The sequence below is a fragment of the Poecilia reticulata genome, linkage group LG21 (assembly GCF_000633615.1).
Source record: "Poecilia reticulata strain Guanapo linkage group LG21, Guppy_female_1.0+MT, whole genome shotgun sequence".
Taxonomy (NCBI): domain Eukaryota; kingdom Metazoa; phylum Chordata; class Actinopteri; order Cyprinodontiformes; family Poeciliidae; genus Poecilia; species Poecilia reticulata.
In genome coordinates, this window is record NC_024351.1 from 23,860,691 (window position 1) to 23,886,113 (window position 25,423).

The following is a 25,423-nucleotide window of genomic DNA, read 5'->3' on the forward strand; positions in this document are numbered from 1 at the left end:
TATATATAAATTGTTTTATTATCTCAATCCAAACATGTCAGAAGGTCAGAAGAGTCTCAGTTTTCCAGATTTTTATATTCAGGGAGGCTTTAAGGAAGGAATTTTGTTTTAAAAATTGACTTAAAAATGTCCCTCTCCATTCATTTCCAGTTGAACTTGAGCAAAGAGGTGACAGTTGCTTGTCCTCATCCAGCCAAGCGACCAGAATAATTTGTGCATAAGAAATTTTGAGCTTGCACACAAAGATGTTCACACCTGGGCTAGCAACGCAACACATGAAAGTAGAAAATCGACTTTTGTTGCTGTCTGTTGCCATGGAAACATTTCGTCTTTCACTGCTGTTCGTCACACTCCATCTATCAAGTCCACAACACACTGCTGTGAACTAGGGAATCCTCCTGGAAGAGAGGCTTTAAGGTCAAAATAGGTACCTCAGTTAATCTGTATTATGCAATATTAACACTTTAAAATTTTCAGATTCATTGCGCTAATGCATCAACATTGACATAAAAATGTGGTTAGTTAATATTAAATCTTATATCACATCCAAACTTACAATTTACATTAAATTAAAGACACAACAGAACAGCATAACATACATATATGTATACTGTATATATACTGTTAAAAACACCCAGTGTTTTTGTTATTCTCTCACTGTCTGACATTAGATCAGGCAAAATGTGGTCAGCTTGGAATACCAAAAGGTTTTTAGCTAAAGGGAAGATTAAGAGACGGAAAATGTTTTACAGATTTTTCTCTTCCTTTAAAGACAGACGTTTACATAGCCTCAGACTACTACACATCTAAACTGTTTGGTCAGCATAAGGGCCACAGTTTTCCACAGAGTTCCTCCATCTCAGTTTGAAACTGAAGTGTAGTCATGGTGACCAGGTGACCTTTATAGTCTCCTTCTTCATGGTCACTCAGGTTGCTAGAATGGCCAGATCAAGGCAGGCTTAGACATACTTTTCAATATGTTTTTCTCTGATTAGCTTCTCTTTAGTCTTGATGCTGTAATATCCAGGAATACTAACTACCCAGTGAGTGGACCTTCCATACACTGCTGTCTTTATACTACAAACACTGGACACACACTCGCTGCAGTCAGGTGATATCCATTCCACTCATGGGGAGTGGAATGGATATCTGTTGAATTAGGTCAGTCACTTTAAATTACCTATTTTATGTTAAGCGCTTTTATTTGTTAGTATTTTTGTAGAAATCCATTTTCACTTTAAAATCAAGAAATATTTTTGTATTTTGTTTTGTAAGAAATAAAATTTTGTTGATTATGACTGAATTGTAAAGGCAATAAGAAGTGTAGTACACCCCAGGGGTTGAATAGTTTTTATAGAAACTGTAAAGCAACGTTTGATGGATACACTCAGCTTGTATCTGTATGGTTTCTCTGCATTGTTAGTCCACAGCTATCCTAGAAGCCCTCCTTGCCTGATAACCCGCCTCGAGCGAAGACAAGGTAAGTTTTATCACAGGTGGAGCTGGAGCCAGAGCAGCACACCTGTCCCTAACTGTCCCACGGAACATGTTTCATTTCCAGATGGTGCTGCTTTCAAAAACTGTCACTCTGCACATTTATATCAGATGAATGCTGAGTGAACTGAAAGTGATGTMTTTCTCCGTTACTGCAGGCAATGGCAGTGACTTTCCACCACAGGACCAGAACTATGAACTGCCACAGCAGGAGAGAAAAAAGTCGGATCCGCACAAACGGAAAGTGCCTGAGAGAGGACATGTCAGTAAAAGCTGCACTGTTACACTAACAACTTAGTTTTGACAGAGGTAACCTGTCCATCTTACAGCAGGACTAAATTGAACAAATGTTTTACATCTTTCAGCCTGCTTCTCAGGATCTATTCACCTGATATCTTCTACATTCTGCTGTATTTTGAATTTTGATACTCCACTATATTTTACAGTTAAACTGACTAATGTTTGCCTTTCTGCTGTAATTGAAACAGCACAAGAATGTTCATAGGTTATGAAACTAAAGAATGAAAGTATTTTTTCTGGGGTCTCTTAAAAAAAGGTTCTGGTGTCGTGTCCCAGACAAGACCCTAACTCTTTAGACCCGCTCTGCTCTCCTGCACAAATATGCTGTTACCTTTTCTTAGTTGAGCTTTGTTTGCACATTGCACTACTTACATTTCATCTCCACTGAGACACACCACACTCCACTGATTTGATTGAGTTTCCCACAATATCAGCAACTTTTAAGTTTTACATGTGGTATATTTCCCTGATTGTAATACTTGAACATAGCAATGTGGGCCAGAAAGACGGAAGCTGGTAGTCTGGCTTTAAACTACAGAGGGACTCTTTGAATCACCAAGCTTTCAAGAAAAAAGGTTGGTAAATTTCCAAACTAACAACAGGCATGCCACTAAGTCCAAGCCGTCAAACCATCACTGGCATAATTTTCACATAAACACATTACTGAGGCGACAGTTTTAAAACAAATAAAGTTGCAGAGAAGTGGAATAAATTAATCCAATTGATTTACATTAGGAAATTATGTTAAAAACTTCTATTTTGAACCATTACAAACTTTTTCTCAACATTTTATGATCTTTATTGTAATGAAGTCAAAATTGACTCATCACTGTCTTTTTGTAGACGCTCAGAACCCCACAAATAGAAATGGCCCAAAAATAAAACTTTCTAATGAACAAATAGTTACAACTAATTAATTTTACATCAATTAATTAATTGGTTAAACTGTACAAAATAAGCCTTTGTACACTGCATACTGGAGAGCTAGTTATGGTTCCTACCAGGTTCAGGACATCCCAAACCAGTGACGCAACCTTATATCAGGCTAGTAGTCCTTCCAACAGGTTCTGGATCATTTCTAGGTTCTCCTCAAGGCTGGAAGACATTCAAAGAGGGGAGCTGAGGAGGTACTCTGATCAGATCTCAAATCCGGCAACTGATGAGGAGTGGCTCTACTTCAAGGTTCCATCAGAGGACAGAACTCCTCACCCTATGGGTCAAGCATAGCCCAGTCATCCTTTGGACAAAGGTCATTTCAGCCATTTGTATTCAGGACCTCATTACTTATATCAGGATTCACATCACATGACCACAGGAGAATACTGGAATATAGAAAGACTGCTGCAGATGTCTGGATCTCCCACCCCACCCTACTTCAACTCGTCGACTTGGTGCAGAGACAGACTAGTGACCAGTCTGTTTCTGTCAGGAGACTCAGAGGAGCTAACTCTCACCCCGGTAACTTCACATAGTTGTAGACTRTTCTAGTGCAGCTTTATGCTGTTTTACCAACAGCAAAAAGTGTGAATGGGACCCTCAGGCTTTCAAACCCAAGACCCTTCACTTCACAACGACACCTTAATGTCCTGTCCAATGATTACCACAAACAGAATTGAGGCCAAGGTACCAAGGGGCCGCCATAACACAATAACTGTGTGTAATCCTATTTTGAAGCATGAACACAGCATAGAGGGAAAGTGGAACAGTGGAGAATGAGTTAAAATAGAAAATGTCACCACCATGCTGTCAGGAGTGGGAAGCATCAACAATTAGGGTTTAGTATTATTATCACAGGATGATTAATTCAAATGATCTTTGTCTTAGTATAAAGTAGGAAATATAAAAGTGGTCTTTGCTAATTCTAGTGCAATCCAAACATGCAGCCATATTAAGATCCAATCCAGTTCAGTCAAATTATGACAGTACAAACTCAGTTAAACATAGAAGGTCAAATGATAAACAGTTGTTTATGTAAGAGAGTAAAACTGATTCAATTAATTGTTGACTTTGCGCACACAGTCCTGTTTAACCAGAAGGAACCTCTGGCAGACACAACTGGACCAAGAGTACTTTATATGGAAAAGAAAAACAAGGAGAATATGCAAAGTTAATGGCCACAAAAGCCACAGAGTCAGTTTCGTGTAACCTAATTTATGGCTGCAAATTACAAAATTACGATGTGACTGTGACTAATTTTGCAATGGCAGGCAGGATGGCATTTTACTTCAAATCTGTTGGGCCAGATTAACATATGATGTGTGATGGCATTGTTGCAAAGAGATGAATCATTCCCATCTTTCTGCCATTGAACTACTGATGTATACAAGACTAAAACTGGTAGATAAGTCTTGGTGAGACATGTGCTGGCCCCACATATTGTAATGGATCCTCCCTCAAACTGTAAAAAACCAATTGCATAGAGGAGAGGTACTACACTCTGGTCCTTAGAAACAACTGGACACTCAAGTTTAAAGCACTGTTTCACTTCACACATGTGCTATTTTTAACCAACACATATGACACAAGCATGTCAATGAAACTACAAGGAACTGAAACTGAATATAAATTAATATTAGCATGATTTATGGCTGAAGTTTATTCAGTTTTTAGAAAAATAAACTTAAGTTTCATGCATGAACTCTGTGTTTCAGATGTTCAGAATCTTGGTTTATGTTGGCGTTGTCTTCGGTAATGAAAACACCAAAATTCTGGAAGCACATTACTGTAGTCTGACTGCTTTTGTCATCAACTGGTAATCTGAAGCATTACTTTGTCAAAATTAGTAGTCAGATTAAAGTTATCTAATTTTTTTAAAACATTTTTTTTATTTCCTTTATTTAACCACAGTCCTGTTTAACCAGAAAACCCCATTGAGATCCAGATCTCATTTTCAAGGGGGACCTGGGCAAAATGAATGAAAGGGTTAAACCTTTCATTTGAACACAGAAATTATAATGTATACAAGGTACGATAATTTTATTTATATAGGACATTTTCAGTAACCAGGCAATTCAACATGCTTTACATGAAATAGAAGGAAATACAACAAAACAACAAACCAAAGGAAAGAGCATAAGAAGATAAAAAAAGAAAACACATTTGTATAACCTCTATGACAAGGACAGTACAGTACACCCCCTTCCTTGGTTAACCATGTTCCTTTGTTAATGCTTATAGTTGACTGTTGTTTACATTTAGTGTGTTGCATTAAATCAGTGGTTCTTAACCTTTTTTGAGGTACCGAACCCACCAGTTTCATATGCGCATTCACTGAACCCTTCTGTAGTGATAAATAAAATATGATTTTTTTCCCCCTCCAAATTCAAGACATAGGGGTGACCCAACTAGGGTCTAGTTGGGTCACCCCATGATCACTAAGTCTTCTTAAAAGGTAGTCTCTGAAAACAGTTCTTCAAAATATAGTCAGTGTTTTCAGCAAAGTTGAGCTGACTGTCCAGGAACGACCCAAGGTATAAATGTGCTACAGTTTCAACAGGTTGGCCATCGAGAGAAACTGGAACCACTTTAAGGTCTTGTTTAGATAATTTAATTAGCTATACATTCTTAAGAGAATGAAAAATGTATACTAAATAATAAAGACTTTGTGGTATTCCGATTTAGTAATGTAATTTTATTAGTTGTGTTAGCACCCCCACGCCACTAGAGGCAGTAGCAACCCCGAAAAGATGCAACGAAGCAGCAGATTTAGAAGTACACTGAAAGCTACTGAAAGCTAGTAAAAACTGTGAGTTTTGCTGAAGTAATTAAAGACACAAGTTCAAATTCATGCTGAGAGTGGAACTCCTTCAATCAGTGCTCCTCCTCCGCAGCACTGATTGGCTAAGCAATGTAACGTGATCCTCTGCAGCAAGTGATGACGCGGGGTGTCATCACGACTTTACACAAGTGTGTCTTTACCTCCACGGCAGAGGCTCCGCCGAACCCCTGACACCGACTCATCGAACCCCTGGGGTTCGATCGAACCCAGGTTAAGAACCACTGGGTTAAATGTTATATTTAATGGTGCAGAAGAGGATTTCTGCTTCTGCCAAAGTAACTCAAATCCAATTTTTTAATCTACAGTATGATACTTTTCCCCTTAATTTTCTTTCTCTACTCCAATTTATTTCTCCTCTGTGAGACAATAACAGCTATTTTTATTATATTATATTCTACAGATAGCAATAATATGTTAGTAATGTGTTCGGCACTTGTAGCTAAGAACTACTGGGGTACTTGACATTTATATTTGAGACTTTTATTTTTTACAAAAAATATATACATAATTTTTATATGACTAACAAAATAATTTCATATTTCATTAACTTAGTTACTTTTGAAAATAAGTAATCAGTTGAGTAACTAAGTTACATTTTAAGGGAGTAATGACTAATCAATAGTCTTATTACTTTTTAAAACAGATCATGATTTAATTGTGTCTCATAAAGGAGGCTTTTAACTGAGAAAATCTGTTCAAATACATTCATCTGAATGAGGCAATCTGATTTTTAGTGAACTTTATGTAAAATTTAGCTAACTTTAACTAGTTGGTTATGTTAAAACTCAGATTTACAATTTGAGTTTTAGAATTATTGAACCTGACCTTAGAGAAGTTATGCTCCTAATCTAAAACATCAAGTTATTTGCAGGCTGCTACAGATTCAATAAAGTAAAATTCTTCTCTAATTATTTATTTAAAAAAAAAACTTTTCAGAGATTTAACAAATAAAATTTTAATAAAAAAGTATTTAGTAAAAGTTTGCTTTTAAAGACAAACTCTGACCTCTTCTATGACTAATAAGAGAAGAAATTAAGAGCAAACAGGAGGCTTTAAGAATGAGTCAGAAACACTGCCATTAGCATGTCAGCTTCTGACCTTTTATTTCTGTCACTTTTAACACAAAGCAGTCAAAAATCCCTGAAAGTGTGTTCTTTTTGATCTTTGGGATGAGTTCACAACAACCAACCAGACTTAGAGGATGTTGTCTAATAACAGATGGGCTCATGTGTTATCTTGGGCGTAAGCAGAAAAATAAGCATACAGCAGAAGTAATCCTGAAGCCTTAACAAGAAAATCAGTCTGTACTTTTTGGAAACTGTCAAAATTCCTCCACAAACTGCTTGATGTTATCACAGAGGGAAATGTGTGAACAATACTTGCTTCCCTGGCTTTACTTCATGGCATCGCAACTTCCCACTGACATTTGTTTTGCTACTAGTTCCAAACTCATGACCTCAACTCTTGCAGCTCATGGAGAGCAATGGGGTGACTGGGGTTATGTGGGGGCTGGATTAGGCTGCTGCAAGCATAGGTTAAGAATCCGCCCAATGAGGGGCATGAATGTGACATGCCTGTCAATAAGGGGATGGAAGGGCAGGGCGAGCAAATGGGGAGCCTCAGGCCTGGGTAAAGAACAAAACAGAGGGACAAGTGGGAGGGAGAGGTAAGCCAGACTGGCCTGGGTGGAAGTGGCTGAGTCAGGCAGGGTTCACCGAGTTCAACTTGTAAATAAGTGACTAACTCCTCGGAGTACATTCCAAGGGTCCACCTCACCCTCCCTCCCAGTGTCTTCTCAGGGGGATTCCTGGGTTTTCAGGGCTGCTCTTTGCTTTGTGTGTCAATATTTCCAGACCCTCTGCCATCATTGAAAGCAGGTGGGGGTGGGGTACAGACCGCTGTGTGCTTCATCCACTTTTTGTGCTCAAGATTAAACGGAAATTATCACCCACCTTAATTCACAAACAAAGACATCCTAAGAGTGCTACAGAATGAGATGGGATCCCCCACACAGCACAGCGCCTTTCATGCTCCTATTCAGACATGTTACACACAAAATATCTCCTGCAGTAAATGTGACTGACACGTGTGTTTATATTGATGCACAATTAAAGCAATACAGAATCTGGCCAAGGAACTATGGGGTTCAGCTATGCTAATCATCTCAGCCAGGTGGCTGAGTGGATCTCTGGGAAGTCTTATTTTCTGCAAACAAATTTGGCACACAGAGCTGCAAAGCAGAAAAAGAAGAAAAACTTTGAATAATGGCAAGATGCTGAATATTTTCAGTTGATGTACTTATTTTGTCAGCAATAATTCCACATGGAAATAAGTTGTGAGCAATAAGGTAATACTTCACCCTGACAATTTGATTTAATCTGAATCAGCAACACTTCCTCTGCAAAGTTTGTGTCTCAGCAAAATATTTTTTGTCCTGCAAGGTTTTTGCTACATCAGAGAGTTTTCAGCATAGCATCAAATTGATTTTCTGCATCAAAAAATCCTGCATCTCTTGTTGTTGACTAAAGTAAGAATTTAAAGGATCCAGAGAATGTTGCTTTTGTGAAATGAACTTAGGGTTCAACATTCCAGTGCTGTGGCCTGAAATCCTAACTAGCTGTAAGACAATGGTGAGTGAGAGGTTGAAGGTGAGTAGAGAGAGGAGGTGGTTGGGGGTGAACTTTGGAGCTATTACTATATTCCAAGAAGGTTTCTAAAGTTTTTCCACTACCAGTTGCCCCACATAATGGTTTCCATGGTGACTAGGCCTCAGAGCAGGAATGCAGAATAGAAAATAGCCAACAAAACAATGACCCCAACTTGTACACATTTACTGGGTAGTTTTAAATATGTTTGTATTTTTATGGCTAAGCTAAACAAAAGAAAAAAAGTAAAGTTTCAGTTCTTTCACCTTTGTTCAGATTATTCTTTTGGATTCAACCCAAAATTGAAGAAAGCTGTTTTCCCCCCTTCCTCTGGGATCTTGTCAGTCTTGAGTGGGAATCTGCATGCATCGACTGTTTGATGGGGACGTTCAGTGGGGTGCTGGGGCTCCGGAGTGCATGTTGGAGGTGTGTGTATGTGTGGGAAACATCGAGTACCGGCTGCCTGTCCGTTGCAGGAGCAGCACACTGAGGGACAATGCAGCTCCACACAGAGCGAAGTGGAGAACTCTGCAGAGGCATTAACCTCCACTTCACCAAAGCTCCTTTCCCTTGAGCTCAGACCCTCCTTAATCTACATTTGGTCATTCACAAGCAAACCAATCAAACTTTCTTACATATGATGAAGTGCTTTTAGTAGTTTCTGTGAATGCTAGTTTTTTTAAATTTAATAATGAAATATATTTTCCCTTGGATAACATTACTTGTCAAAAAGTATGAATTATTGTGGAGTTTTTTGAAAAATGTGTCTTAAAGCGTACATTTCTATCTAACATCTGTGGGCATTATTATGAAAATTCAGGTGCATATAAGCAATACAACAGCATGTATTGCTTTTGTATTTTAGTGCTGCTTTCTACAAGCTCAGATGGCTTTATCCTCATTTTATTAATCAGTTAAACTGGTGTGATTTAATGTATCAGTTTTATTTTTGATTTGCTCTTTTTCTTCTCCCAGAATGACCAGAGTCAGAGGAGTTGGATGGGATTTCTCCTGTCTGCCAGCCTAACTGCATGAGGCAGGAGGTTATCTTTTACAGCTCCAACTTCTCCTCTTTCTTCTTCAGCTAAACTCGATGATGAAAGTTACTATCATTGTGCCCCCGCTGTCTTCCTCTGTCTTGGTGCACAGATTACACATGTACCAGCTGGGAATGTGTGTAACGTAAAGCAGGTGCTGGTTTGAATGAAGCACAGAGTAACATAAACACAACACGAGAATATTCACAGGGTATTGTGTCAGAATAACGCCTTTTAGGAACTGATCTCTTATTGTTTTTTTGGACAAATCAGAGAAATCAAGCCCACATTCCCAACTCCATGCTCCTTATTCCATATCACTGCAATACTAAACAGACTGGAATGCTAAATCTAAGCCTTACTGCGAGGAAATGCACTCCAAACATGCATGTGTAACAGGAAGTTGCCTGGCTTAGACCCAGCAGAGTTAACAACAATCCACATCACGCAGATGAAAAGTCTGAACTTGGAACCAAACTTGCCTCTTTTGACGCGTTTTTTATCCCTCTGTGGTGAGTTTGTCAACTAATAAGTCCTGTCCTATCCGAGGTGTGACAGCGGGCCTCAGATGAACTGGCAGACTCCACATCCCTTCCCCCACTGGCAGAGCTGTAAGTGTATTAAAATAAATCAGTGGACCCGTCCCACCCAACATGCTAGATAGACATTACCTTATACAAAGCTAGCAGCAGCATGTTCTCATGTCTGCTGGCCTGTGACTTTTAGTTCTCTTGCTTCCCCTCGTCTTCAACTCCACCCACTACCAAGCTGGCCACAGTAGCTGCCCCCACCTCTCCTGTGTTTCTGTGTACATGATCTCACATGACTCAACAAACCTTGGGCACTGAGTAAGGGGCTGTGCAGAGTTTACACTTGACAGAGTAGGAGAAGACTGACTTTGTTGAAAAGACCTGGAATGCAGCCCTTGGCTTATCGTCCCTGATGGATTCTGGCTCAAAATAAAAGCCAAAGCGACCCTTGAGAAGTGAATGAATGGACTCTGCGGCGCTTCTACCAAGAAAACAGCGCATAATTTCCAGTTCTTCAACACTTGAAAAATGCTTGTGTTCAGAGCCCAGGGAGAACAGGGTTTCACTAGCAAACAACTCCTTCTCTATGCCCAGCAGGGGTAGAAATGGTGAACGGAGGAAAAAAATCCAAGATGACCCAACACAGCGTGAATTCCTGTGCTATATGATCCTTTGTTGCCTCACCCCACGCACATTCCCCCACCACATTCATAACTGCGTAAGAATCAGAGGAAAACAGTTGCACAGAAACTGACTGGAAAGGAGGATCAGAGCCCAACCCAAACAAACCCAGCATGAGGGGAGTCTGCGGGCTTCTACTCTCTAAACTCAACAAATCACTTTCCAAGTGTCTTTCTGAATGGGATAATAAGCACTGCTGCTGCTGTCATTCTCATTCTGCTCATTCTGGAGCTGCATCACTGAGATGGTAGAAGTGAAACAAAGAAGAACGTACATTTGCCTATGAATGCTATTAAAGCAGTAGCTTGAGTTTGGGTGAGCCTGCAGAATTCTTCTCTGTCTTTTGGTTTGTACTAACCAGCAACATGGTTTACAGAAATAATCATCTCCTTTCTCAGTTTATTGCAACCAAAAACTTTGCATGGCACTGGGATTTTATGTGACAAAGAAATAAACAACATAGTGCCTAACTGTTAGGTAGGAGGTTAACATAAGAGTAAAGACTAATTCAAACCTCTGGTGATCGCAAATAAAATGCAAGCTGAGGAACTGTCTTCAGGGTTCACCTGGGTTTAATATTATCTTGATATAAATGCAGAAACAAATGCTTATTTGTTTCTGACCTCAGAGAAAAAGCAACACAGCAGACAGGATACTGACAAATGGAGGGAGGGATCTAAAGCAGAGACAAGTTCTAAAACAATATCCCAGGCAGGGTTTCCCCCAGAAAACTTGCTAAGCTTCGATATGCCGAGGCGGTATGCCGGCGGTCCACCGTGTTTTTGTACTAAAGATGCTAAGTAGACAGGAAAAGTAAAAATACTACAGTGTAATTATATGTTTTGGGAAAACATCACCAAAATGCTATTTAAATCCACAACTAGTCTTAAAAACAACAAATCAAAAAATACATTTAAAAAGAATATCAATTATTTGCAGTTCTGTTTAATCCAAAGTAAGTCAGGCCACCCTGGCCTTCAGGGCCCCATAAATGCTAATATTTTAACACAGACCACAGATATATAAATGCAACATTTATTTATTGAGATTATGAATGCTGCTGAATTTGATTTAATGGTTTCAGTATACATAAATTAAACTATTTAAATTGATTAACATTTAAATTTAAGATTTTAAGGAGCTGGCAAGTTTACTTTGTAAAAATTCAAAGAACAATACTCAGAGTTAGATTGTTTTGTTACCATAGCAACAATCTGATGCTGTAAGTTTAATCGTGTTGAGATGTAAACGCCGTATATAATTCTGTCCACAAAGATAAATCATTCCCACCATTGACCACCTTCCAACACAGGAAGGTCCATGTAAACTGATAGGCCCAGGATGGGAGCATCATGGAAACCGTGGAGGAGCTGCAGAAACCAACAACTCAGCAGTAGCAATCTTTGAACACAACAACTGTTAAGCTCCTCATATGTCTACAAATGTTGAAGGTTTATGAGGCAAAATCAAGAGACTAACTTTTTTTTAATGCAAACAAAATTGAATGCACTACCCTTCTTTTTTTTGAAGGATGTTTTTGGCTCTAGTGGCCTTTTCTTCACATTGAGTCAAGAGGAAGGCTGTGAGAGGAGACATATGGCAAAGGTCATTGGGTCAGAACTCCAACCTGTGACGGCCATGTTGAGGACTGATGCCTCCATACATGGGTCACACGCTCTGCCCCTACTCCACCGCCACACCCATTGTACTGCTTTTCTACTTCTTGTTTCAACAGCTTGGTATATTTACTTGGGCTTATAGTTATTTAAAAGGATGTTAAGGATTCATGTTTTATATAGCACTTTTGGAGAGGACTGTTGGTTTTATATGAAACCAACATAACAGGCCTGCATTGCAGACCATTTCATTACAAGGTGACCCATATCCATATGGTGACACTGCAAATTTCCAACCCTGTTGCTTTAACAGAGTAAGAACCATTGGCCTGGTGAAAATCTAGAATAGAAGAGAACATTTCCAAATGAGGTCAATGGCAGTTTGGGTTTTACCTCACCTCACCTTACAGATATCAACTGTCGTGGAGAGGTTCCACATCTCATTGACTCCTGCACTATCTGAGATCTATCAGAGTATCTCGAAATATCCCACAGCTCTGAACAAAGGAGCAATACATGATATGTGATACAGCCAGGGTAAAAATAGATTCACCACTGACGGATAAGGCTGTGTTTCATGATCGGTGCACCAGGTTCTTCGTTTACACCTCTAGTAGTTGTTGTGTCTCTCTTGGCTCAGTGACTTTGCTCTGGATAGATTATTTTGTTCCACAAATGGATCAGCCTTATTTTTGTACAGAATGTATGTGCCTGTAACCTGAGAACATGGACAGTCAAATGTTCTCACGTATGTAAAAGCACACAATGCCATGTTTTGGGGGCTGAAAGGGTTTGTGTGGTCTGTGAAGCATAAATGATCTGCCTGAGTTGAGAGAATTCACTTTTTAAAGTGCAGGATATTTCTTTAGTTTTGAATGTCACTGCACATGGCATTATAACTGGAGAATCAGCAGAACATTACATCATGCTGGAAAAATCCATGAGAGGAGCTGCAAGCTTTTCCAGCTGATGTTAGCGACACATCATCCAGATCAGTGTGAGAGGAGAATTACAGGGAGAGATAATCAAAGCTTTTTTATTATTTCTTTTTTTGCAAAAGAGAGAAGGTTGCATGTGGTTTTTACTCACACTAAAGATGGAATGCTAGAACACTAGCGTTAAGTTATTACCCTTTAGCTTACAAAAAGTCACAATTCTGTTTATACCAAATTATTTTATACCATAGAGAACACTCCTCTGTTCTTTTCTCTGAAACATGGAGCCAGAAACTTTTTTAAATGATGAATTTATAGATTAAACTCTGTATGAAAGAGCATTTATCCATATAGACTGATTGATTCAAAGACATTCCAGAGGTATAATGGGAATCATTTCTCCCACTCTGTGTAATAAGTGTATGCAATATGCCTCACAGTGACAGGAACAATGGCCTCTTTCACTGCCTGCACCAGGCAGGAGATGGGCTGGTGCATTATGGGAAGCAGATAGGCTCTTACAGTTGAACGCAGATACTTCAGAGGGGCCTCGTATTAACCCAGGCAACAAGGAATAGCTCTTAAACTTTCAGACATGGGTCATGTGTAAATAATGAAACTGTGTCTGGATTTGAAGGCAGGCAGCTCACGAATCCCTTACAGCTCCTGCTCTTTACGCAGAATATAATGTGTTTCACATGGACATCATCTAAAATCTGATATAAAAGTGTTTTCAATTTCACTTTTAGTGCATCCCTCCACAGTGTGTAACAAACTGATATGCTTCTGTCCAAAATTAAAACAACTCTTTCCCCTCTTTTCCACAGACATGCTAGCCTTCAAATATAAGGAAATTCAAGCTGTATGATGATTTATCTGGAGTTCAGAGGTAAATTCCTATTTGAGGGTATCACTGAGTAAACTGGATTAGGAGCGTTGTCCTGATTGACATTTGGTTCAGGAGGAGTATTGAAGAGTTGAAGAGTATTTTGTTTTTCTGATGGCCATGTTCCAAAGTGTTGCAATGTGTTCCAAGCTACACATCAGCACTGTGAGGCTATCTCAAGTGGAAGGAATGCAGATACATTCTGTGTCATGAGAAACAAATGTGCCTTTCCTGTGGTGACAAGCCAAAATGTCTGCTGTGAAACACCTGCTGAGTCAGAGCTGCATTCCTTCCATGTTTTTACAAAGACAGGAGGAGGCGGGGCTTTAGCTGTTCTTTATTGGATCCACATGAGTAAAACTCTATATGTTATGGAGTCTGTTGCTGTGTGGCGAACACAGCGACAAGTTTGAAATTAAATGTTTGACTGCTGATGCTGAACTGTACCAAATAATAAACTAAATCAACTCCTACATCCAGAAAACAAGCTCCATTTCAGAAATGATCAAACACAACTTAGAACAGAGCCAAACACTACTTGATTCTTATAAAAGCATCAACCTAAGTACCACTTCAGGTAAAAAATTTAAGAGCAACTCTTAAAATTGGCTCAAAAAAAAAAAGGGTAGCAATCAACGCAGTTTGGTGCAAAAATGCCAGGTGTTTCATAATAAAGTGTGAGTTATCTATATAAATCATCAAAACGTCTATGCCAGAGATACAGCAGCAGCATCATTGGACACACAAGAAGCATGTAGCAGAAAAAAATGGTCTTGTTTAATCAATGTTTTATCACAATCTGTATTTACAGAATGATAGATCCAGATATTGTTTACCAGATATTGTTTACATGTGAAGAGGTTATCGCAGCTATGATAAAATCATACAGAACAGGGAAAAAATTGTCCAACTCTTTCTGTGACCTTCAAAATGTTGGGGACTTTAATCTGTGTTTGGTGTGGATATATACTGCTGTAAGACACATGAATATTACCTCATATTCAATAAATTAGATTGTTGTAGAGTGATAACAAAGATATGTCTCAATCAGTCTCGTTTGTCAGGTTAAAAATACCTTTTGAAAAAACAGCCCATAAGGAGTTATTAAACATACTTTTCACTAAGCCCACATTTCTGTTTTTTTAAACTTTTTGATTTTCTATTGTTTTGATGCCATATTCTCATGTTAAATGTCATGTTTCCATTAGCTGTAAGTGGAAAATCATAATTAACAGAAGTGAAGGCTTTCAAACATCCATCAGTGAGTAATTAATTTAAATAATGTGTTTTGCTTAGTGGTAAGATAATTGGGCTTTTTAATAACATTAAAATGTTTTTGAATATGTCTGTTCTGGTGGGGAATCGCACAGCAAACCAAACCTGACAAAACTTGACAATGTCTGTACATGAAAAGTGTAATGACACTTGAAATACGTTTGTCAACAAACGTTACATTCCCTTCATTTCCACTGCTTGAATAATTCTTTAAGACACTTTTCAGTCTTTTAAAGTTCATTTGCAGCAACAACAAAAATAAATCTAGACTTAAATTTAGATTATTATATGGCGAATGCTACCATAGAGTGGTTCAGATCACAGCAGTCAGCAGTCCAGACCTAAATTAAACTGTGATCTGCAATTTGAAAATTCAAGTTCAGACATGACCTGAGACGAATAAGGAAACATTTCTGTCTCTATTTGTGCAAAGCTGGTGCAGACACAGCTCTGGGGGAAAAATCTCTGATTTTACTCTTTACAGGTATATGTTTGAGTAAATGAACTTTATTATTTTATTCTATGAACTACTGACAACATGTCTCCGAAATTCCAAGCAAAACAATTTGTATTTATTTGCAGAAAATGAGAAATGGTCAAATTTGCTTTCAGACCTCAAATAATGTAAAGAAAACAAGTTAATATTCATTTAGAAACAACAATACTAATGTTTTCACTCAGGAAGAGTTCAGAAATCAGTATTTGGTGGAATAACCAGGAGGTTCCCAGTGGGGTTCAGGGCAGTGGACTTTTCTTTTTTTTTCCAGACTGTATTCCCCAAACATGTAGCTGTAGGAAATGATGGTTTATTGGAAGTATTGACTCAGGGTCTCTTCTGCACAGAGTTGAAGAGCTGTTGGCTGTAAGCAGGAAGACGCTCCTATAGTGATCAGTGTTACAACAAATCTGAAGAAACCTCTGACTACAAACACTGTTTTATGACAGTATCATGAAGAGAATATTTTAGGTTCTCTGCAATGTTCTTTGTTTTCTTTGGAAATTCCTAAAATATTAGTACAAAATATAGAAAATTAATAATCACAACAAAACCTAGATACTGAAAATGAAACTGAGTCTTAAAGCTCAGTCTGGTATTTTTACATTCCCTTAAAGTTTAAGATTTTTAAGAACCCATTTCCCAGCATTGGTCTGTTTACCCAATCATACCATCACCTGCTGCTGACGGCAACAATGTGCTGTTCTGACCCAAATAGCAATAGCTCCCTATCTCCTTTCCAGATATTTAATAATGAGTAGAATTTTTGGCAGAAGCAAAAACAAAAACATACATTTCATCTGCTCTTAATAAACTTTAATGTAAAAAGAAGCAGAGACTGAGCAGGTGTCAGAGCGGGATCCACAGACACCAACTGCTCCATGTGCTCCGGGCACTCTCACAACTTCTGGTTCTGCTACTGCACTTAATCTTTACAACTTCCACTGTACCACAAACCATGGCTCACCAGCATCACAACACACACACGCACGCACGCACACACACACACACACACACACACACACACACACATACACCTGCTGTTTATTTGAAAACTATGAAGAAAAAAGTAGTCCTCACTTTGTGTAGCAAAGAGAACATGTGAACGCTTCCACAGAAGATCACCAAAGAATGGTACTTTCTCTTTTAAAGGCTTAACAAGATCTGCTTGAATGTCTCTTCTGACAGACAGGGTGAAACTGTAGGACTGGTATTACAGAGCTCATTATTATGAGACATGTTCAAACAACCGCACAGGCAGAGCAGAGAAAGCTGTGGATGAATTATCATTAAAAATTAACTATTATACAGCCTGTGCTATAGCACCTGCAAAGGAAGTCAGACAAGGAAGCTTTATTTCCTTTGCAACAGTTAGTTATAAATGGAAACGCACACATTGCCAAGTATTCAATAGTTTTGAGCAATGTAGTTTCTGCCGTCGTTAACAACATGGAGGTGGGCTTGATTCTTTTCCGGCGACTTTATCTGATGTGATTTGATTTAAAAATGGTTCTCTCCCATCAACACATTTGTGTAAACATCTAACAGTATAAAAGTCATGGGAAATTTTACTGCTATGTGAATAAAGAAGATCTATTCAACACTAATGAAGACGTGTGCAGCAGTAGCACAGTTTTTGTTTGTGTTTTGTCAGCATGACAAATGTTTGCCTCGCCTTCAAACAGCCTAACCACAACAGGAAAAAACAGCCTTCCTGCCAAAGAAACAAATCAGGTTTTGACATGTAGAAACAAACCTTGTGAAGCATAGAAAGTGTTTGTTTTACTTACAGACTTGTCCTTCATCTTCGGGGGCTGATTAGTGATCATTTATCCACGAGCAGCGTGAGGACACATCACTGTCAGTCAGAAAGATGCAAGGTGGGACAGATGATTGGCAGCTCGGCACGGCGTGGGGAGGGCGGCCCTGCAGCACCAACACAGACCCTCCTATCATCCACAGTTACTCGTCCCTTGTCACATGAAAGCTGCGCAAACATGTGCACCACGCTCAAGTCAGACATTTTACAAGAACACTTCCCATCACATTAGGCAACTCAAAAAGACACAGTGTCGACTGGAGGGTGTCGGGGGGAGGGGGTAATTGTTGTTTTTTATTAAAAACAGAGTAAAAAATATCCGACAGAATCAGAATTAACCTGCAAATGCATAAATGTGGCAAAAAAAGGAATAAATACAACTCACTTCCTTTCAAGAGTAAAAATAAGAGCAAAAAAGTAAAAAAAAACTTTAGCTTTTCTTTAACTGGGTGACTAAAATAAAGCAGAATTGTTTTTTCTTCAGGGTAAAATATATCAGTTAAAAAATGTTTGTTGAGTTATAGATGGAAAACTGAACTGCAGTAAATACTGTGAGATTTTTTTTGCACTAAAACATGCCAGACTTTTTCCTTCCTTCCTTCTCTTCCTCGTTTTCTTTTTTTCTTTCCTTCTTATTATATTAACTTTTTGAAGCTCATCTAATTAGCCTATTTTTGTTAACGGCAGAAATTACAAACACATGATCCTTGCATTTGTATTTTAAAATAATATGTTTTAAACAAAAGCTTTGAATTCATTATAAAATAAAACTTTCCCACATTTGGCAGCACAGTTTTCTGATTTTAGCTATTTATTAAGTATTTAAAAATAATAACACATAAAACTCAAAATAAAATGTTAAATAATTTAGATAGAGCAATGCTCAAGGAAAATAATGTTATTTAAATGTATCTAAAATGTATTGCAAACAAACAAACAAAAACACACACACACACACACACTGCATCTTACAAGTTATATTTTTGGAATAGAAATATTTTTAACAAAATAATTCTGTACCTGAAATACCTGACATTTTAACAAAACTGCAAAAAGATCAAACTTGTTTAAAACATTTTAAACTGTATAAATAAATCCTTAGTACGGAGGATGAAAACGCTATAAATATCAGTTTATGTTTTTTACGTTTAATATAAAAATATACAGCATAGTTTAAAAGAGATCAGATTTATCATTTTATTAATTATGTTTTGTATTTTTCAGAGAAATACAATTCATGCATGCATTGTTTTTAAAAATGATTTTTTCCAGTCTGGCTTTTCAAACTGACTGTTGATAATTTTTTACAAGTAAAAGCTGATAATCCCAGTTTACTCAGTTCCAATAACAAATCAGCTGATGTGCTGCATTTCTGCAGCATTTGTTGAAAGAAGAAAGAGAAACCAGGGAAAAGATTAAACTAAAACAAGAAGAAAAAGGAGGTACCGCTCTCACACATTAGCTGTCGATTAGCTGGAATGCTTCCAAGCTGCTTGAATGCTAAGAACCAATCATGAGGAGACCAGTTGTGATGTGGTGTCATTTTCAATTTCAGATCAAATATGAAAAGGTTGTAAAGGTCAGAGGAAGAAGCAGACAGGTGTCCACACAGAGCTGTTCTGACACTGATGTGGAACTCAGCAGTGGCTTAACATCAACAGAGGACCTTAGATGGCTGAGCCTGCTTGACCTTTCTCCATCTGTCCTTGATACCACTGGCTAGGCAGCTAGCTGAACACAGCAGCACGTGTTCAGCATGTTGTACCAGAAGGGGAAACTGCCCCAGCTGACTAAGTCATAGAATCCTTAGTTTTCTCCACCTTCTCCATTCTGTTTGTTGGATCTTCAAAGTTCACTCCAGAAATAACAACTGTCAAATTTTGTTTGTATGATTGATTGATTGATTGATTGATTGATTGATTGATTGATTGATTGATTGATTGATTGATTGTTTTGTTCCCCATCTGTTGTCTATCTGCTGGTCCTTGTTTGGGGTGGGGGCAGTGGGGCTCTGGGGGAAGGGGGCATATCTGGTGGAGTACTCAATGGACAACTTTTTCTGTTGCTCATCATTTTTGTTCATATCTTTTAGTTGTTATATAAACTCTTCATATTCATTATTGAGTGAATGAAATGAAAAATTTAATAATTCTCTGTGATAGCTAGTCCACTGCCACCATTCATCCATGACCTTTTCTCTGGTTATACTGGACCACATTTTTCTAACCAAGCAGGAGCAAAACAACTAAATGACTTTATCAACATTGGAAAAGTTTTTTTTTAATTATTTTTCTGCAAGGCAAACATTAGGAAGAGACACTAAATAAAAGCTAAATAAGTAAAAGGCAATAAAAGTGCAATCAAATCAGTAAATGGATCTAAAAGTGTATTGAGCCTATTTCTACTTTAAAAAAATAATTTGACCTGCATCACTCGTCTCACAACCAAACCAACAACCAGTTTAATGCTTGTTTTCTTCAGAGCTTCAGTGTGAGTTCTTTAAAATCTGAAACTACTGAAAAAAATAATGATGTATTAAACTCAATCCAGCTGCCAATCACTAAGACATTTTGATTTTAATAAGCAAAATATTAAATTTAATTTATTTATACATAATTTCCAAAATGTATTTTTGAAATTGTCAAATTTATTAAACATACATGATTTTTTTTTACTTTTAAGTGTCAAAACCACCAAAAATACAATTACATATAGCATGAATATTTCAGGTTGAAGTAATTTCCAAAGACTGGCATGTTTAAAGTGGAAAAATATAAGTATATGATATTTTTAAAGCAGTTTTTGGGAACCAGCAAATTATTATAACTGATTAAAGATTATAGATCCGTTATCCATTTTTATTATGCCTCCATCCATTTTTAAAACAACAGATTGTATAAAATGTTGCCATCTCATTCATGACTTTTTTGTGACATTACGGTTTGGGCTTCAACCCAGAGGTTCACTTCACATGTTCCTAGTGAGACTCAGTGTCTTGGTTCACTTTAGTTAAAGAAAAACTAGGAAACAGACCAGAACCTTTCCCAAATTTAAATCCCTCATACATGAAATCCACTCATCTTGTTGTAAAATAATTTCTTTTTCTCCTTATTGCTTTATTGTTTTATGCTTAGACAGAAAATCAAGAGGAAAAGTTGATCTGAGAGAACGTGGGGCTGCGTGTTGAAAATGGTAAAAACCCACAGGCAGCAAATCCTGCTGATCTTGTTGTGAGCTTACGGGTTTACAGTGCTGCGAGGGGCTCGGTGCAGGAAGTGGGCTCATTACTGCTCTTCCACGCCCACAGCCTCCTCATTCCCACCCACCACTAAGCCAACTCCCCCCACAACCACCTCTCCACCCCAACCACCTGTGCTAGTCTCACAGGATGCCCCCCCCCTTCTTTCCCTGCAACTCTCTTCTTCTCTTGTACAGCTGCACTTCTTTACCAAACCACACACTCAACATGCTTTGTTGTTTTACACTCCACTGGTGCAACAACATCACTGATGAGAAGACTTTTTTGTTAGACTGCTACACATTGCATATTGTGGGTTTTAAACATACTTTTCACTAAGTCTGTATTTCTGTGTTAAAAACATTTTTTATTGGTGTGATGTAATATTCTAATAAAGCTTAACTTAATTTGATTAATTCAAACATAGATCCTAACACGTTCAAACTTTTAACTCAATTAATCACATYTTTTCCACCTACAAATCTTCCAAGCAGAAACTTTGAATTTGTGTATAAACCTGACACACAAGCAACACCATCAAACAGCAGCATATCTGCTTCAAAAAACAACCTGATGGGACGCTGTTATCTACTGTTATCTTCAAGTTGTGCAAAAAGAAGTTAGTCTGTCAACGAAGCTATTCCAGCCTGAAATAGCATCTCAATGCTAAACATGTAACATCAGCACAGACGTCCACAATGCTAACGTCAACAGTCACATTTCTAAAGAAACTCCATGAAGGACCAGGAGCTCCTAAAACTCTGCTCTCAGAGCCTCTGCTGAATAGAGAGAATCTGATCCCATCTGATGGAGCAGATCAGAACTGATTAAAAACAATAATTATATTTGCTGTTGAGCTCATTTGTTTCTTTATTCAATAATGTAGCAGCAAAACGTTTTCAGCAAAAAGAGAATGTTCCTTATTTTGCATACATATAATTTTAGATTAAAATGGGATTCATTGTGAATAATTAATTGGAAATCCAGATTAAAAATTTTAATCAAGAACCAAGACTCATTTTAATCTTAAACATCAAGTTTTCATTGCTCAGCAAAAAATTACCTTCATAAGAATTAAAGGCGGGAAATCATCATTCTGTGTGGAATTAATCTGTACAATGTTACAGGTTTAGTTAACACACACACGCACATACACACATGCACACACACACACAAACACACACAAACGAACACACACAGATAATGAAATACATAACTATGTATTTAATTATGTCCTTTGAATAAATTGAATACTAAAATTACATTTATTCAAAATTTTGTTCAAAACACATAAATATTATTTATGTGTAATAAATAATATTATTTTATGTGTAATAAATATATATTATTTATTACATATTAATAATATGTATATATTATTTTATTACACATAATTATGTAGTAAATAAATATTAAACAAATTTCTCTGCAAAAGCAAGAATGTACTGATGATTGCACCATTACTGACAAGCATCTTACTGTTTCATTGTTCTCTCTGCGATGTCAGTGAGCAGAACAAAAGAGAGCCATATAGAAGGATATGATCTCACACTTCAGAGGAAAAAACACGGCAGCTTTCCCCTGCTTGTGCAGAAGTGGAGAAAACCGCGTTGAAACTATCACTTTTCAATCAGACGTCTTTATTTTAAGAAACTCAAACTTTATTGACCATTGGCTAATACCCATCTGCTGTCAGGTGCAAACATAGCAGGGGTGATAAGAGAGACTCGGCTGAAGCAGCAGGAAGCCCTCTAACTGACAAAAGCAGCACAAACAGCTTTCAAAGTTCCAGTTTGTCAAAAACAAATAGAGCCGGATGCCTTCAGATCTAAGTGTTCAGTCGTGCTTGATTGTACACTTTATCTGCAAAAAATTATATATTTTTTTTAKTTCCATTTGTCTGCATAACATTTTATGTATATTTAGTATCTTATTTACAGGCAAGAGAAGAAAAACAGAATGCTACAAAATTTCCCAACAACAGAAGGAGATGTTTCTGACCTACAGCGCTTTCGTCGGCTCCCTCTCTGCCATTAAAGGCTCAAATCAACATTTCAACAGCAATTCTCTTCATCATTATATAAAAGCAAAGATAAATGTAACGCTTTGTTCAACCTTCAATAAAAACATCCATCCATCCATTTTTTTGCACCTTTGTCCCTTAATGGGGTTGGGAGGGTTGCTGGTGCCCATCCCCAGCTAACGTTTCGGGCGAGAGGCGGGGTTCACCCCAGACAGGTTGCCAGTCTGTCGCAGGGCAACACAGAGACACACAACCATGCACACACACACTCACACCTAGGGGCAATTTGGAGAGGCCAATTAACCTGACAGTCATGTTTTTGGACTGTGGGAGGAAACCGGAGTACCCGGAGAAAACCCACGCACGCACAGGGAGAACATGCAAACTCCATGCAGAAAGACCGGGGCCGGGAATCTAACCCAGAACCTTCTTGCTGCAAGGCAACAGCTCTACCAACTGCGCCACTGTGCAGCCTCAATAAAAACAAACAAACAAATAACTAAGGATATTTGGAATGATAATAGAAAAAAATATTACAAGCACTCTCACCATGGTCAGAACATTTTAAACAAAGTAATAACACTTTAATGATGTTATTACTTCACATTATTTTAATAATGTAAAGCATCATGTTCTTCAAGTGAACACTCAGGTGAATTGGCATGGGGTGCCGGGGTTTTCTTTACCAGCTGATTCCTTCATTCAGTGCCTCTCTGCCCCAGACACTCACAGGGCAGAAGACGTGGAGCAATGATTAAACAGCAGTATGAGGCTCACACAGTTTAACACACACCAATGAATCACATAATTACCTAAACTATTTTCATGTTGTGTACATAAAACAGAGATATACAAAATATTTGGGTCTTGAAGAAATAAAAATAAAGTGCTACTTCCTAAAAATAATTTGAAAAACCCACATATATATGTTTGTTTGTATCTTAAATTGCAGGGTAGGAGAAACACTAATAGGTGAGTTCCTAATCTTTTAAATGAATAGGAACTTTTAAAGGAAAAAGTTTAATAGTGGGTAAATATGTGAGTCCTATTTAAATATCTAAAATCTGTTATTACATAAAATATACTGTATCACATTTCAAAGGTGATCATCCTTTGAAATGAGGATGATCACCTCATTTAATAGTGAGGTAATGTAACATTTTTGGGGCGTATTCCACTGAGAAGACAGGACTGTGAACTTTTCATCTGTTGTGACAAACAGTTACAGATTTCGGCAAAAAAAATAAAATAAAAAATCATGTATTGGTTCTGCAAAGCCTCTTGAAGCCAGATTAATGTTTTAAACATGAAGTGTTTACTATTTTAAATCCAATATCTGGATTTAGCTCTGAATCAACACCCTTCCACTGAATACGTTCTTCATTGGTGACAGAACGAGTTCTGGTGGTTTGCCTGATTGTGTCAATTTATTCAAGGAGTTCAAATGTTTATGGAATTTTACTTTATTCATTTATTTATAATGATTCTATTTCAAAGCCATGTCAGTAGTAAGATGTAATTTTAAACTTATTCTTAAACTTAAAAATAGAGTGATGTTATTAAAGATTATAGTAGTGTGAGGGTGAAATTGTTCTTCATGTGGATTGTAAAGCATAACCTCACAGCAACACTGGAGTTCTTCTGTTTCGCTTTATTAAAATACCCAGCCGCCATCGAAATGAGTGAAATAGCTGATTGTAGAGCTGTGAAAGAGCTGTGTGTGTGATTAGGTTAAAGTGATGTGATGGTCAGACTCATCTCTTGTTTCACACATGACTCAGCAGCTCAACAGAACATTGATATCAACGACAAAGGATTAAAAAGAAAGCTTTTGCTGGCTTTTGGTTTTCCCCATGATAACATGAGTGTAAACCTGGACACACAGCAGAGAACGGCTCTAATCTGGAAGTGTTTGCCTGACATACGGCAACTCTGGGAACCACAACCCTGTTTAATGTGAATAATCTCAGCAATCCTGAGGAATAATTGCATTAATAATGTAATTATTTGAAAGACATTAGCCTGGCTTGATTTCTTGAAAATGACTGCCTCTGTGAAACAACTGCAGATAGAAGAAGACTGGGGGTCTTTAACTAATACCACTCTCTGATGTCAAAGTATAAAAAAAATAAATCCTAAAACTAGCAGTTTATTATTTTAACATGACTCCACCTCATGGTTATGAAAACAATGAAACCATCTTAGTACCATAAGTGAAAAGAAAATTCTGTAAATATATAATAATTAAGACAGAAGTTGATTAAAAACAGAAGGTAACAACCTAACATGATCAATATAAATTCCAGGTTGCTCTAGAAAAGTCACATTTTTAATATTTTTAAAAACTCACACAAAAGTTGCAGGTTTCCTTCTTGTTCTAAAAATAAAAATAATTTTTTAAATGTATAGGAACATTTTCGTCAATTAGCCTTAACTTCACTTGCATTTAATTTACTTCCATAGAAACCCCCGAAGGAGAATTTAGTACTTTTTTTTAGTGATCGCATGTTGTGATTGATTTGACAAGTGTCAGAAAAACACTTTAAAATTATTTATAAACTTTGGTCAGGATCTCTGATAAATAGCCTATTTCCTCATTCTTCTAATTTTATTCCACAAAACCATTTAGTTATTAACTAAATGGTTATTAACTAATGGCTATTAACTATA

At 37.5% G+C, this 25,423-nt stretch overlaps 1 protein-coding gene across 3 annotated transcripts in view; it reads right to left on the bottom strand.

The window, feature by feature from the left end:
* The window catches only part of bach2b (BTB and CNC homology 1, basic leucine zipper transcription factor 2b), a 96,510-nt gene that overhangs the window by 61,495 nt on the left and 9,592 nt on the right, over positions 1–25,423 (bottom strand). The window contains exon 2 of one of the 3 annotated variants that reach the window (XM_008398477.2): positions 17,464–17,599. The exons of 1 other annotated variant lie outside the window; for it this stretch is intronic. In XM_008398477.2, the coding sequence (XP_008396699.1) occupies positions 17,464–17,502 (39 nt within the window). In that variant the 5' untranslated portion in view covers positions 17,503–17,599. Of the gene's footprint in view, positions 1–17,463; positions 17,661–25,423 lie in introns of all 3 variants that reach the window. One more of the 3 variants, XM_008398476.2, reaches the window with a different exon arrangement.